Raw genomic sequence first — 15,449 nt, forward strand, 5'->3', positions numbered from 1 at the left:
AATAGAGGAGTTAGAAGAGTCCTAGGGTGGAGTCATGGCGCCTTCCTGCATGGCTGAGAGCAGGTGGAGCCAGGATCAAGGTGTGGCTGGGAGAAGTTCTCCCAGCTCAGTGAGCCCCGTTGGTTCAGGGCAAACACTGATCATCCCTCCTCATCTTTCTGTCAGAAATCAGGGAAAACTAAGCCTTGAATAGGTCACTGCCTTCCACCTCCCTCCCCTCCCTCCTTCCCAAGGAGGGGAAGTGCCTTTTCTGATGGGTGTGATGGGGAGGAATCCTCCAGCTCTGCCCCTCTCCTGCCTCCTTTTCATGACCTAAAGCATTCGCAGGCTGGCAATCTCCCTCACCCACACCCTGAGCTTCCTGGAAGAGGCTCTGCCCCTGAGGTTAGTGACGAATATTTGATTCAGAGGAGGTATACCGGGAGACCCTCCATCTAAGCTCCTTTCTTAGGACCCCAAACTCCCCATTACTACCACGAGGGAAGGCTGCCATTGGGAAGCTCTGCCTTGGTGGTGGGGGGAGTAATTTAATTCTGGGGTAACATAATTGAAAGTTCAAGTCGGATTCCTATCTAAGTCACATCCTGTTAATCAGTCTTATCAACTGGGCCACAGAAGGGGCAGAGGGATGGCTGTAGCCCAACCTTTGCTCTTTACATGGAAGGAATCACTGGCTGGACAGCTTCCTCTCCTCTGATTACAGTCCATTCAGAAAGGAAAGAGGACATTATCTGATACACATGGAGAGCCCCTATGTCAAGCACAGTGGGTGCATAAACATCTCTACCCAAGGAGCTCAGACCCTAATGGGGGAAGCACTGCAATGCACCCACCATGTATGTGGGAACTCAGAGGAAGCGCCTGGCTGCTCTGGAGGACAGGTAAGCAGATGTTAGCCAGGTGACAGGCGGGGGGAAAGGATTGCACAGGCAGAGAGCTGAGCAGGAGTGAAGGTGTGAGCTGGAATATCCAAGGCATGGTGAGTGGCAGCCCATCTGGTAAGAGGAAGACCTCATCTGTGGTCATGTGACATTGCCCAGTGGGCTCTGGAAGGCCACAGAAGAACGTGTAACAGACAAGTATGAAAGCAGAGGGAGGAGAGGCATGCTGATCTGGAAGCAGGTAAGTTCGATAGGAAGCTTCCAGAGCAACCCAGGTAAGAGGTGAGCAAGGCCTGAACTCACACAACTGTGGTCACTGTGGAGAGGAGGGAATCAATCTGAAAAAACACCAGGATTTGGACAAACAAGATCTGGTGATGGACTGAATATAAATAAAAGGTGAGAAGGGTGGATCAGGGATGGTCCCCAGGTTCCTAGCTTGGGTTCCTGAGCAGGTGGCAGTCACCATGTAGACAAAGAAAATGGGAAGAAGAGAGGTTTAAGAAAGAAGAGTTCAGATTGGCAAACATTCAGTGTCTATGAGACCTTAAAGTAGGACAAGCGGGTGTGTATCCAAGAGAAAAATCTAGTCTGGAGATGTAGAACTGGGGCCCTCGAACTAAAGAGAGCTGATAGAACCAAGAGCAAGTAATCTAGAAATGGAACAAAGAGGGAGAGAGCAGAGGGTCAAAGGCAAAACAAGGAGGTACAATGACATTTGAAGGCCCCAGAGAGGGAGAGGAACACCTCAAGGAGACAAAAAAAAAAACTTGTAGGAGATAAATTTCTATGTGGTATATCCATTCAATGGAATATTATTCAGCCTTGAAAAGGAAAGAAATTCTGACACATGCCACAATGTGAATAAACCTTGAATATATGATACTAAGTGACGCAAACCAAACACAAAAGGAATAAATGCTGCACAATTGTAAATGCATGAGGTATCTAGAATAATCAAATCCATGGAGAAAAAAGTAGAATGGTAGTTGCCAGAGGGTAAAGAGAAGGGAAGTGGTGGGCAGGAATGGGGTATGTAGCTTAATGGCTACAGAGTTTTAGTTTGGAAGGATGAAAAAATCCTGGAGATAGATGGTGGCAATGGTTGTACAACAATGTACATGTATTTAATGCCACTGAGCTATACAATTAAAAATGGCTAAAATGATGTATTTTATATCATATTCACTTTATCACAATTTTTTATAAGGAAGAAGTTTCTAGAACCAGAAGGTGCTAGGATAGGTAGGTGAAGAGGGGCTGAATGGAGGCTCTGTGAAGGAGGCAAGAGATTGATGATGGCAAATGCTTGAGCAAGCTGTACTGGCAGATGGGGCAGGAGGAGTGGAACCAGGCTGCAGTGAGACACCAGGTGAATGGAAAGATGTGGATCAGGACAGGAATGTAACTCAACTCTCTTCCAGTGCTTCTCAAACTACCTATTGTGAAAGACCAGTTTGTTGGTTTGTTTCCAAACCATTATAGAACACTATTTTGATCAAAAATAATAAAAATGTAATTTGGGTACAAGTTCCATTATTTTTTAAAATTACTATATTCAGTATAGCTTACCTCACTCTATCCTATTGCTCTGACATTTCTAAGTGTTTCCTCTCAAGCTCTCGTCATGGACCTCTGACAATCCACCTGCAGGCTGGCACACATCTTCAGAACAGACTTTGAGGAACACAGTTCTCATCTCCAACACTGAGCACAATGAGACTCTTCTCCCCAGTGCTGTATGTTCCTGTAAGACCCAGATGGGCCCTGGCTGACATTTCTCCTGCCTCCCTCTCTCTCTAGAGCATGTGCCAGCCCAGGGATGTAGATGGCATATAGGTCCTAAAATCTTCTAGATTGCCCCCATCCTAATTCTAGTCTCTTTAGAAAGGGAGATAATTTTTTTAAATGATAGAATTTGTACCCAAGTGATATTTTCTATTATTGTTGATCAAACTAGTGTTCTGTAATGGTTTGGAAACACACTGGTCTTTCACCATAGGTAATTTTGAAAAGCACTAGAAAAGAATATAGCTGCACACCTGCCTGAGTCAGGAAATCAGAAAACCTTATTGAGAACTTCGGGTCTGTGAGAAAATGAGCAAAAAATGGCAATGACTAATGTACAGAGCAGAATTACCCCTTAGGTACTGCAGTGGCCCTTGCAGATGGCCCTGCCACGCACAATGACTGGCTGTAGAGGTGGACATGGGGAGAATCAGGAGAGTCACAGGAGGCATGGCCATGCTGGCTTTGTCCTCCAGCCCCAGTTCACAGTTTAGGGCCAATGTTTGGGTGGCAGTCTTTCCACCCACTCTAGGGGGGAATGCTCCAGTTAGACTCAGTAGCATGACCTCTTTAAAGAAAAATGGGTATTTGAGTTAGACCAATCTGGATTCAAACTTGGGCTTCCCTGTTAACTAGTTGTGTGAATGTAAGCAAGTTCATTAATCTCTGAAAAGTCCCCTCAACCTTTGAGGTGGCCATAATAGTATTTCTCTGGCAATAGGGGTAAAAAGCAGAAGTTCTCTAAGGACCCAAAAAGGCTGATGCTGGAGAGGTCAGTGATCAAGAATAACTAGTATTGTGAGCAATTTTATTAATACATAGCCTCAAAGGAGTCTAGTCAAATAAAAGAGCATTTGTTTTCCTACCAAAGCTGGAGCCTCCTTACCTGTCAACTGCCCAGTGGCACAGTGGCCGACTGTCCTGTGGGGACAAGTAACTGCAGGCCAGGGAAAGCCCCACAACCCGGATGGAGAACAGAGACCCCAGGTTCTGCCAAGACAAAAGCAGAGGAGAGGGGTCATCAAGGGGTCATTAAGTGGTCCTTGTGTTGATTTAAACTGACTCTAGCACAGAAATGACTCAAAAAAATGTCCATTGCTCTTTTCTTGTTTTTTGGGTTTTGCAGTAACTAACTAACCCTGAGCCATTCTACCACTGAACTACATCACTAAGCCTTTTTATTTTATTTTGAGATGGGGTCTTGCTTAGTTGTCCAGGCTGGCCTTGACAGCCTCTCTCAGCCTCAGAGTCACTGTGATTACAGGCATGAGTCCCCACACCAGGTGTTCTACAGTGTATCTTGAATATTCCTTTAATAATCAGTACTTAAATTGCCCAGGCTGGCCTTGAACTTGTGGTCCTCAAGTTCAAATGTGAGTGGTGGGAACATGAGGCCCACTGCACTGACCCCCACACGTTTTCCCTTTTAAAAAGCAATTCACCTGCAGCCCTGCCTGGCTTACGTTAACAGGATATGTTACATTCCTTAGCAAGTTATCTGTTATCTGCAGGAGAAATGCAGGCACAAAATAATGCCGATAAGAGGAACACAAGTTACCCTCAAGGAGAGACTTGTGTGAACTTTTACATAGACTAGATCCCAGAACTTAGGTAGATAAGCATAATTCCCTCTGACCATAATGTTTGTAAGAAGAGGTTCCAATTAGAACTGGTCAGCATGGGCCAAAGTGACCTAGAATGGTTATTGTCCTGGGGACTTGCAAGTTTAATGTCAGTCAGAAGTCAAGAGATAGACCTGGGTGGAACTCTCTGGAAACTTCCTTGGGACCAATCTCCAATAAAACTGGAGGGCAAGAGAGGCGTGCTGTCCCTCCTCTCTTTGAGAGGACCCACTTTCTCCCTTGAGAGTGTCCCCTTTTCCTAGCCCTTCTAATAGACTCATGCCTGTTAATCTGAGCAAAATGAAATCTTTCTGACTTGATGGCAAGAATCAGGGTTTGAAGGGGGGACCTTTGTGGTGCTGCCTCAGTTTCCCAGAAGGTCCCAGCATAAAAAGTTTTAAAAAGGTCTGGAGATGTAACTCAGTGGTAAAGCATCCCTGGGTTCAATCTCCAGTACCAAAAAAAAAAAAAAAAAAAAAAAAAAATTCCAGGAAAGATGAATGGTGAGCACTTGGGAAGAGAGAATGATCCAAAACAGACGCAGAGTTGAGGGGATTCCTTTGGCTGGGGCAGCTCATATGTGCAGGGAGCAACGGGAAGGGGACTGGAGGTGAACCAGAACCTGGCCGTGGAGGGTTGCTAGGATTTGGATATCATTTGTTTAATTTAATCATTCCCCAAAGGGCCATTGTCATTGAGGGACCATAGAGTCCACAGGGTGGCATATCACGAGGTAATAGAATCTTCGGGAGATAAGGCCTTGTGGGAGGTCATTAGGTCACTGGAGCACATCCTGGAAGGGACTGTGGACCCTTTTCCTGTTCTCTCTCTGCTCCACTTAGACATATGATGATTTTGCTCCTACATACACTTCCACCATGATGTGCCGCCATCTGCTGCCCTCACCAGAACTGAGTCAGTCAGTTCCCATGTCCTTGAACTCCGAAACTGTGTGCTAAATAAACCTTTTCTCTTTACAAGTCAGTTTCCTTGGGTGTTTCATTGTAGTCATGAAAAGCTGAGTAGTACAAAGGTCTTGACTGTGAAGTTCAGGGAGTTTGTACATTTGCCTAATCTATAAACCACATTCTAGTTGATCTGTGGCTTCAACAAAGAAAAATCAATGGCTGGAAGCCAGGTGACTTCAGGGGAATGGATTCAGGGTTGGCCATGGAAGGATATACTTCCTAAGAAGACCATTAATTTCAATCTGAGGAGAAAACATTTTTCTCTGTCACCCCATCTGAGCCTTGCTGGCTGCATAGCAAGACCATCCATCAGCAAGGCACCAACATCTGCATGAGGGCAGCTGATCCTGCCCTCACACAAAGGAGTAGTGCTGGCCACACAAGCACAATTTTACAAAGTGACCATAAAAATGCTTCAGCAATAATAACCTTTTTCATGATTCATGCAAATGAATTCTGTCCAGCAAACTGGTCACTTTCATAAGAAATAGTTCATTGTCTTCCATTCTTGGCTGGGGAGATTCATTTTAGAACCTTCAACAGATGTTGACAATGTTTAATGTCTTTGGTTCACTGTTGAGAACTCTTAATATATTCTCTTGAAATTATTACCATATTGAGCCAATATTTAATATAGCATTGAAAGAATGATGGGTTAACTAGGTGGACTAGTCCAGGAACCTCACAACCATTTGGAAAACATTATTCCTACAGAAAAATTATACCTGACCACACATTTACCAATGAATCTATGGGAAAGCTTAGGTGGACAAGTTGCAGGCTTCCTGTAATTGAATTTTGCTGGTCCCACTGATGGCTTGATTAGTTCCTAAAAAACTGAAATGATTATAAAGATATAGAAGCAAAAGTATCATATAATACTAGGTAAAGAACCAGGGCAGCTGAGAGAAATATTCACATGAAAGTGGTTTCACCCACTTTCAACAAGCAGCAGCACACCAATTTAGGAGATGGCTAAAGCTATTACTAGATTTTCTGACCTACTTGTAGAGAAGTTAGTTTCTAACTTAGGCACCACGGCAGATCTGCTCTGTAGCACCATTAACAAAACCCTTTGGAGATAAAGGTTGGAACAAATGTAGTGAAGGTCCTTAACCAAGTGACTTTTGGTGTAAACCCTAAATCAAACGTATGGCTTTTGTTTTCTGAAAAGGAAGGAACATGAATTACTAGGGTTATCTCTGAAATAAGACTGGCATATCCCCCAAATGAAAGACTCAAAGAGGAGAGTTGGGAAGAAACAAGATTCTGATACTACTGACCTGTTCCTAAAAATTTCAATATCTTCTATGAAGATAAATGCCAATATCAATGATTTTTAATTTTTAATTTGGGAACTACCAATCTGAGAATAGCTGAACAAGGCAAAAAGGTGTTTCCCCTTCAGTCCTGAATCTCAGTTTCTCGAAACTGGACAAACATTTAATATCTAGACTTTCACATGTGGACAAAATCATTAATTGTTAACTTTCAACAGAAATGCAATTTTTCATCTTTCTGTATAAATTTATTATATTTATAAATTTTACAATTTATTACAATGTGCTATCCTCTGGGGAAAACTATGGAAAACCATAAATTTACAAAATTGAGAATAATGTAAATGCTATACTTTTTTCCAGTGGTGTTTGGAAAAAGTAAAGAAAAAGCTCTGTGTATGAAAGGTATTTTGTAATAATGCAAAGATTAAAACATTATAGGTCATAAACTGATTACATTCTTGCACATAAATCCAAGTTGTTTGATAAAGCAATGAACACTCTCATTCACAGCAAATTCTTCTCTCTCATGAGTCACCCTGGATTCCACCCTCTTCCCCACACAAAACGCACACACACACACACACACACAAGCACCACAGTGTGAGAATTCACACTGACCTGTGCAGGGGCCTCACTCCTCATGAGATAGCGGACCTTACTGAGAATACACTGCTGGAGTTGGGCCCAGGAAATAGTTCTGTCTTCCCTAATGAGGAAGGGCGGTCCAAATCTGAAAATCCAAGGAAATCGGGTTATTTCAGCATAGGAAAGTCCCCAACAATACACAACAATCATGAGTGTTTGTTCCACTCATGGGTTCCTTCCAACTAGATAAGTAAAGAGTTAAAAGTCAAGCACAATACAAAACTACCAATTCAGAAAGCATCATTACCTAAGAGATACTGCCTTCAGTGTCTCTGTATATAAGAGGCCCAGAGATGCAAAGCCAGGGAGTCATTGCAATGTAAACAGACTACTTTAAATGATCAATTGACTAATAAAATCCACGGCAGCAGAAAGAGACCAGAACATCAGAACGAGAGGAAAGCAGGACAGAGATAAATCCAGATGACACAACTGTCAGCTTCGTATTTGAGGAAAATTCTCATTACTGGAAATGTTTTCCACATCCCAATCTACAGAACAGCAGTGAACTTGTAGTGCAAAGAACACTGGTTGTGCCTATGGCTATAGGTCCCAGCTGTGCCTGGACATCACTGGACAGATCACTGACCACTCACTGTTCCCTGATCATGTGAAGATCCAATGGAGCAAGAATGTCCAGTAAACTTTGCTAAAACACAGACAGATATGAAGTGATGTGTGTGTGCATCCACTGAATGACAGGCTAGTTCATTAACTAATCCTGTATTATTAAACATTCAAGTTGCTTCCAATTTTTTATTGCTTATGGAAGGAGCTACATGTATTCTTGTACATACACTTTGGCTGTACATGACCAATTGCTCCTTTGGAATAAGGTTCTAAAGTGCAAAGGCAAGACCAAAGCTATTTATCCCCAAACTGCCCTCCAGAAAAGCAACACCAATTTGCCAGTGAGGCAAGTTCTCAATTCCCTGGACTCTTGCCCAGAATGCGTATTTTCAATTTCTAAAAATCCCTTAATAATTTCAAAGTTTAAGAATAGTATCCTCCCATTACAATCAGAATTTCTCCTAGTAATGGGCTGAATATTTAACCTATGCCTGTATTTCTTCTGTGAACTCATGTTCATCTCTGTAGTCTCATTTTACTAAGACTGTATTTATCTCATTAGTTTCAGAGAGGGAGAGCGAGGTTTTACATAATGGACATGAATCCTTCACCTCTCACATGACATAAATATTTTTCCTCACTTGTCCTTTGCCTTTTAAAATTTTTACTTTAAAAAGTTAAATATATTTTAAAGGCTAACCTTTTCCATTATAGCCTCTTGCCTTATTGTTAAATAGCTCCTCCACCCAAAGACATAAATATTCCCCTAAATTATCTTTAAGATAGTTTATGGTTTCCTTTTTTATAATTACCTTTCTGATCAATCTTATTTATGTGAAGTTATGGCAAGGATAAAGAATTGATTATTAAAAAAAAAACAGTCAATTAGCTCAGTCATACTGAATAATTCATTCACTCCCTAAAAATGTAAAATATATAACATTTTATTATATAATACTTAAAGATACTTTAGACTATTTTAGAACATTGATTTAATTGTATATTCTTTTGTCTATGTTATAGTATTTAATAAATAAAACTTTATTTTGTTTTAATAATAATATCTCTTCTTCCTTTTCTCCTCTTTCAATATTTTCTGGCTTTTCTTAACAACTTACTATTCCAGAAAAATTTTAGAAACACTTTATCAATCTAAACATAACTTGTCAGAATTCCATCTCTCTCTCTCTCTCTTTTTTTTTTTTGGCTGTACTAGGGATTGAATCCTGGGCTTTGTGTTTACTAAGCATGTGCTCTACACCCAAGTTACATTTCTAGCCTGGAATTCTATCTGTTAACACTTTATCTGTATTTTTAAAGTTTTATTCTATTTTTAGTAGACAAATAATAGTTATACATATTTATGGGATTATTTTAATACATGTATACAATGTAGAATGATCAAATCAGAGTCATCAAGCATATCCATCACCTCAAACATTTATCGTTTCTTTGTAAACACTATTTAGACCATATAAGAAAGCTATCTGGTTTTGTTTATTTGAAAGGTAACCAGTCACTTTTTCCTGAATGCTTCCATCAGTTCTACTCACTTTCTACCATATCATACACAAATAGCAGCAATTTCATTTCGTCTTTCATTTATTTATTTATTTGTTTGTTTGTTTTATGCTTTGCTAACTGTCCAGGGTGGTCTTAAAATCATGATCATCCCCCTCAGCCTCCCAAGTAGCTGGAACTACATGTGTGTATCACCACACCTAGCTTTTGGCAGTACTGAGAATTGAACCCCCAGGACCTTGCACATGCCAGGCAGATGCCCTGCCTCTGAGCAACATCCCTGGCCCTTTCCTCTTTTCATAGAGCCAATTTCTTTGAGCTTAGCTTACTGTACTGCCAGCCCTTACAACACAACACAAAATAAGAGTGGTGAGGGCAGGAATAATCGTTCTTGCAATTAATAGGAAAACTCTGATGTTTAATTGAGGATGATGTTAGCCATCTGCTTAAAGCAATTATTTCTAATCCTCTTGTTCAAAAAGTCCCCTACTCCCTTCTCCTAGTTTATTAACCTTGGGAGTGGATATTTAATTTTATCAAGTTAAAATTATTCTAGACAGAATCCCAAGTACAGGTCCACAAATCCCAGACATGAGGTTAAAAAAAGGATAAAGTGAAACATACCTGCTAGCCTGTTGCCCTGACCCCACCAGGTTACAGAAAAGGATTAGCACCTTGTTCTCACTGTGGAGAGGCAGGGAGAATCGCTGACCCTCTCGGGCTGCCAAGCGTGGAGACCCCAACAGACCCGATGAATGAGCTGGAGGAGACAGAAGTATGTTAAAGGAGCTCCTTTGCTGGCCCAGAGCCTTGGCTTCTCTAGACCTCTTCCTTTCTGAGCATCTATTTACCACCAGTGGAAGGACATCAGGGGGTGATTGGGGAGGAGATGATAAGGTTCATGGTACTTGTGCCATCAGGTAACTGCCATACAAAGATCGCATGCATGAATCTGGAGTTGTGTTTGGCCAATAATTTTAAAATAAGGGCAGAGGTTTAATGAACTCCGAAGTTACTTTTATGTCTTGATCAGAGAGCCCCCAAAGGTGAGTCTTATCTATGGAGGAAGAAGAGGGATTCAACTATTCTCCATTTAAAATTAGTTCTGAAATATTGACCTTCAATGAAAATATATGTAACTCATGAGTGAATTTGAAATGAGGGCTTGGTTTCACTGGGTTGTAACAAAGTCAGGATCTATCAGTGTTATGTTCCAGATTCCAATGCTCAGAGACTCCCTGTTGATTCAGAGAACATCAAGCATTCAGTTCTCATAGCCTGCAGCCACAGTTGGCTGAGGATTTGGGGCCAGAGCACAGGATTCATCTGGGGTATGGCAGTCACCCCTTATCAAAAGAAGACACATTCTAAAGTGTTCCACAGATGCTACCAAACCCTTAAAAGCTACTATGTTTTTTTTCTTATACCTTTATGCCTATGATAAAGCTTAATTTACAAATTAGGCACAGAAAGGGATTAACAAAAACAATAGTAAAATAGAACAACTATGGGTTGAGGATATATCTCAGTGGTAAAGCACTGTTTAGCATGTGTGAGGCCCTGGTTTGACTTCTAGCACCACAAAAATAAATATATTAAATAGAATAACTATAATAATATACTATAAAAGAAGTTATAAACTTATGGACTGCAGCACTGAGTGATAGTCAGTTGGCATGGCATGCGGTGAAGATCCAGGTTTGATCCCCAGCACCACCAAAAACGTTGATATGTCACAATGAATCCCACTATTCAGTGTAAACATAATGCATCAATAAAAATATGTAATCATTTAAAAATTTATAAATTGGTATTTCTGGAATTTTCCATTTAATATTTTCAAACCAGGTTGACCATGGGTAACTGAAACTGTAGATAGGGAGGAGATAGTTGTTACTGTAATACTGGCACAAAGTCTTTAAATATGAGCCTTCTAGACAGGCTAATTGAGCCAAGACAGATGTATAATAAGAAACTATTAGAAACTGACTGTGCCAGTTTTAGGTTTAGGAAAGCCAAGCATCAGGAAATGGAATTATTAACAAAAATGTAATTTACTAACTTCTTTGTCATGTACTGCACAAATTTGTAAAAATTTTACTTCAAGCACAGATCTTAAATCATAAGAGTATTGCAGATGAAGACCATACAAGTACCTACACTAAGTAGTGATTCTCAAACTGTTGTCCCTGAACCAGCAGCATCCAAATCTCCTGGGAACTTGTTAGATATGTGAATTCTCAGCCCCACCCCTCTGAAGGGGTACTGAAACAGAAACTCTGAAGACAGGGCCCAGAAATCTGTTCTAATAAATCCTCTGGGTGATTCTAATATTCACTAAGGTTTTGAGAACTCTACGATTAGCTGAATAATTTCTAATATCAACCCTCTGCACACCAAATTGCAGGAAAAAGAAAACGGACACTCTAAACACTAAAACTCAATGTCTTGTGTCTTAGCATTCAGAAAGGACCCTCTCAAACTATAAATCATAATATCCAAATGAAAGTATTCAAAGCACTATGGTACCTGAGAGAGTCCCTTGGCCAGGTGACGGAGGGACTTGGAAGGCATACACATTATCTCCCTCTGCAATGGTATTCAAGTCCTCTTCATCAAAGAAAGACCGCTGGAATCCATTGGGATACAGTTCAACCAAGATCACCTGAAATGAGAAGGATTATTTTTCCTCTTGATTTCTCTAAGAGAACCTAACAGATAAGAAATTGAAGTGACGAATAGTCTTAAAACTCTTTTACCCTTTCCTTGCAAGTGGCTACACATTTTAAGTAATAAAACTCAGTAGTTATAAAAATCAGATTGCCCACAGACATCTCAACCACAACTCCCCCCAAAAAAAATCCTTGAAAATCTAATGTTTTATACCCAGCTAAACTATCATCAAAGAATTAGAATTAAATAAAGACCCTTCAGACAAAAAGTGAGTGTTTACCCCTTACAGAGGTTCAATGAGTAGTTTTACTAACCTTTTTTACAGTATTCCATATGTGAAAAATATGTTTATGGAACACAAGTAAACACAAGGAGATGGTTTGGTAATGGAGAAGTGGGGTCCTGGCTGCCCCAGACCCAACTCTGCTGCCCCAAGACTGAAGTAATCAATATCTCAGCATTTGTAACTCATATACCCATTCAAGGCACATCCACTGGGAAATTCTCTTGTAAAAGATGCATTCCAGTATTTTAAAAAAAAAAACTTAATCAGAAGGAAAACATGAGTTGTAAGAAGAAAGGAAAAACCAAAGAAAATGGAAAACATAATGAAAACTACTTTTGCTACAAGTCAGAAGAAGGTAAGAGGTATTATAATATAAAATAAAAACATCTATCTATAATTATCTAAATCAAAAAGGTATAAGGGTAAGCCAGGTGCAGTGGTACATGCCTACAATCCCAGTGACTAGGGAGGCTGCAGTAGGAGGATCAAAAATTTGAGGCCAGCCTCAGCAGCTTAGCAAGACCCTGTCTCAAAATTTTAGAAAGAAGTGGGAGGATAGGGTTGTAGCTCTATGCTACAGGGAAGAAAAAATAAAATGCCTATAATAGCATCCCCAGTTTTTTCTACTTCTTTGAACCAATATATCACACTCTCACATTTCTGACCATCCTTCTACTACTATTATTCAAACTCTACCTCTCTGGAATTATCCCCTTTTGATATTTTTCCCAAAAACTTCTCTCCCCACTGCTCTCTCTCTCTCTCTCTCTCTCTCTCTCTCTCTCTCTCTCTCTCTCTCACACACACACACACACAAAGCACAATAGGTCCCCTAGAGTATTTTAGAGTTTACAAAGCAAGATACATATTTTTCCCCTATTTAAGATCCTCATTAAAAAAAAAAAAAAAAAAAAACAGCAGAGAGTGGTAGAGATCAGAGAGATTGTTCTGATGGGGACAGGAAGGGGACGTGGGGGTGGTGGAAAGGCTCAGTAGCCATGGTGGCTATATGGGCACATACATAAGTAAAACTCAACAAACCACAACTTTAAGGTCTGCAGTCTGCACACCATATCACAAATATGTCATACCTGAATAAAAAAGTTAAAAGTATTTTTTAATTTAGCAAAAATTCTTTGAGGCGGTCAGAGAAGAAAAAAAAAAAAAAAGTTCATTTTACAGCTAAAGAAACAGCAGGATGACCATCACGTACATGGTCCAAGGTCAGGGAGCCAAAATGTGACTGAACCCGTTCAGAGCCCCTTCCATTCTGCCACACTGCTTGTCACCACCTCTGACCCACCGTGACACAGGGACCCCTCAGAAAAGTGAATTCAATCCGTTACCAGGACTCCCTAAAGAACAACAGAAGATAGCCATCCCACCTTCCCCCGCCTCTCCTCTCATGTCACACATCCTCGTCTCTCCCAGTTATTCCTTGTATTTCACATTTTATCCCATCAGCACCACTGGTTTATATTCTCAGGAGCAAAAACAGAATAGGAGAATAGGAGCTCAGGCTCTGGAACCAAAACACCTATGTTCACATCCTGCTCAGCCACTTCCTAGCCAGGTGACCTTGGGCAAATCACTCAACCTCTCAGGACTTCTTCCCTCATGATCACAGTGAGGACACTTGTAATATCCACTTTATAAGACTGGTTGTGCTCAAATCAGCTGTGAATATAAACGGATATATAATTCACAGAATTGCGCCCGATACTCGGTAAACACGCCTGAGGTTAGCTACTGTCAGAATGATCCCCATCGCAGTCATCATCGCCTTCTTGGAAGGCAAAGCATCATTTTGAGGTCATCCTGCATAATGTGGGGAAAGTCAAGGCTTGGTAACCTCAGACACCAGGAACTACTAATCAGACAGAAACCATGAGTCATGCTGGAGTCACCTGGGAACCACACATTAGCCTAGGCAGCTGGCCAGGTCAGCATTCTGTCATCCAGTGACCAGGCCCCCATGCAATTCCATCACACCTCATCTGCAGGGACGCCTCCTTCCTCAGCAACCATCTTCCTCAGGGAGGCCACTGTGCTGAGGATCGGCACAGCCAGGCCAACCCGCAGGAACCGCTGGCTCTTACAGAGGAAGACCAAGGTGACGCTCAAGAACCTGCAAAATAGGAAGGGAGGCACATCCTTAAAAAGTTGACATGAAGTGTCACCACCAATCATTGATAACAGCTCCTTTAGCACAATTGGGTTCCTTGAAGAATCCCTGTACTTTAGGTATACTGCCACCAGGTGGCAGCAGAGAGCCAAATCTCCTAAACTGCTTTTCCAAAGAGTTAAAAACAGAGTATTGGATTAAGAACCACTTCACAGAACTCTGATTCCAAGACTAATTGTTAAATACATAACATTAAGCAAAAGCAAACTGTAAAGTTTGAAAAATAGAGCAATCAAGCTGCTTCTAGTACAAATCAACCCTATTAATGATTCTCTCCTTTGTTTGTTTGTTTTGGGGGGTTTGGTACTAGGGATCAAACTCACAGTGCTTACCACTGAGGTACATCCCCAGTCTTTCTCACTTTTTATTTTGAGACAGGGTTTTACTAAGTCGCTGAGGATATCCCTAAGTTGCCAAGGCTGGTCAAAAACTTGTGATCCTCCTGCGTCAACCTCCAAAGTCACTGGTATTACAGGTGTGCACCATTGAACCAGGCTGATTCTCATTAATGGAATTTACCCTTGGAAATATTTGTTTCTACTTTCCACTATCCCTGCTGACTTACCAAGGGCCACTTTCCTGACTGATGTTTCTCCTGTTCCACACTATTCTATAATAATTGTCCAAGTCACACAGCTAGTTAATAGGACTTGGATTTGAACCTTGGCAGTCTGTCCCAGAGGCTACATTCTAAGCACTGAGCTATGCTGCATCAGGCCAGGAGTCTCAGATCACATCTATCACTAACACTATCTAATGACAGTATAAGTCAAGTTATGGCATAAGCCAATAGTTACATTTGTAACAGAAAGCACAGGATATTAGAGCAGAAATGGAGGTTAAGCTGGCAGGGAAAGCTCTATGAAGATGTGTGGGCAGCTGTATCCTACAGATAGAGGATGTCAACTGGTAAAGGGTAGGAGAGAGAATACTTAAGGAGGTAGGAAACACAATGAAGAAATGTGTCTGTCTCAGTGCCAGTGACAGCCCCTACCTACAAGCCCCCTAATATTCCATGACTCTGACG

General features: G+C 41.1%; 1 protein-coding gene across 4 annotated transcripts in view; it reads right to left on the bottom strand.

The window, feature by feature from the left end:
* Nucleotides 1-15,449, bottom strand: part of USP43 (ubiquitin specific peptidase 43) — a 66,867-nt gene that overhangs the window by 25,116 nt on the left and 26,302 nt on the right. For all 4 annotated transcript variants that reach the window (XM_079134359.1, XM_079134358.1, XM_079134361.1 and 1 more), the window contains exons 5-9: nucleotides 14,230-14,365; nucleotides 11,808-11,943; nucleotides 9,903-10,038; nucleotides 7,161-7,272; nucleotides 3,556-3,659 (exon numbers count right to left, since the gene is read on the bottom strand). In XM_079134359.1, the coding sequence (XP_078990485.1) occupies nucleotides 3,556-3,659; nucleotides 7,161-7,272; nucleotides 9,903-10,038; nucleotides 11,808-11,943; nucleotides 14,230-14,365 (624 nt within the window). The remainder of the gene's footprint in view (nucleotides 1-3,555; nucleotides 3,660-7,160; nucleotides 7,273-9,902; nucleotides 10,039-11,807; nucleotides 11,944-14,229; nucleotides 14,366-15,449) is intronic.

The sequence above is a fragment of the Sciurus vulgaris genome (genome assembly GCF_902686455.1).
Source record: "Sciurus vulgaris genome assembly, chromosome: 3".
Lineage (NCBI taxonomy): Eukaryota > Metazoa > Chordata > Mammalia > Rodentia > Sciuridae > Sciurus > Sciurus vulgaris.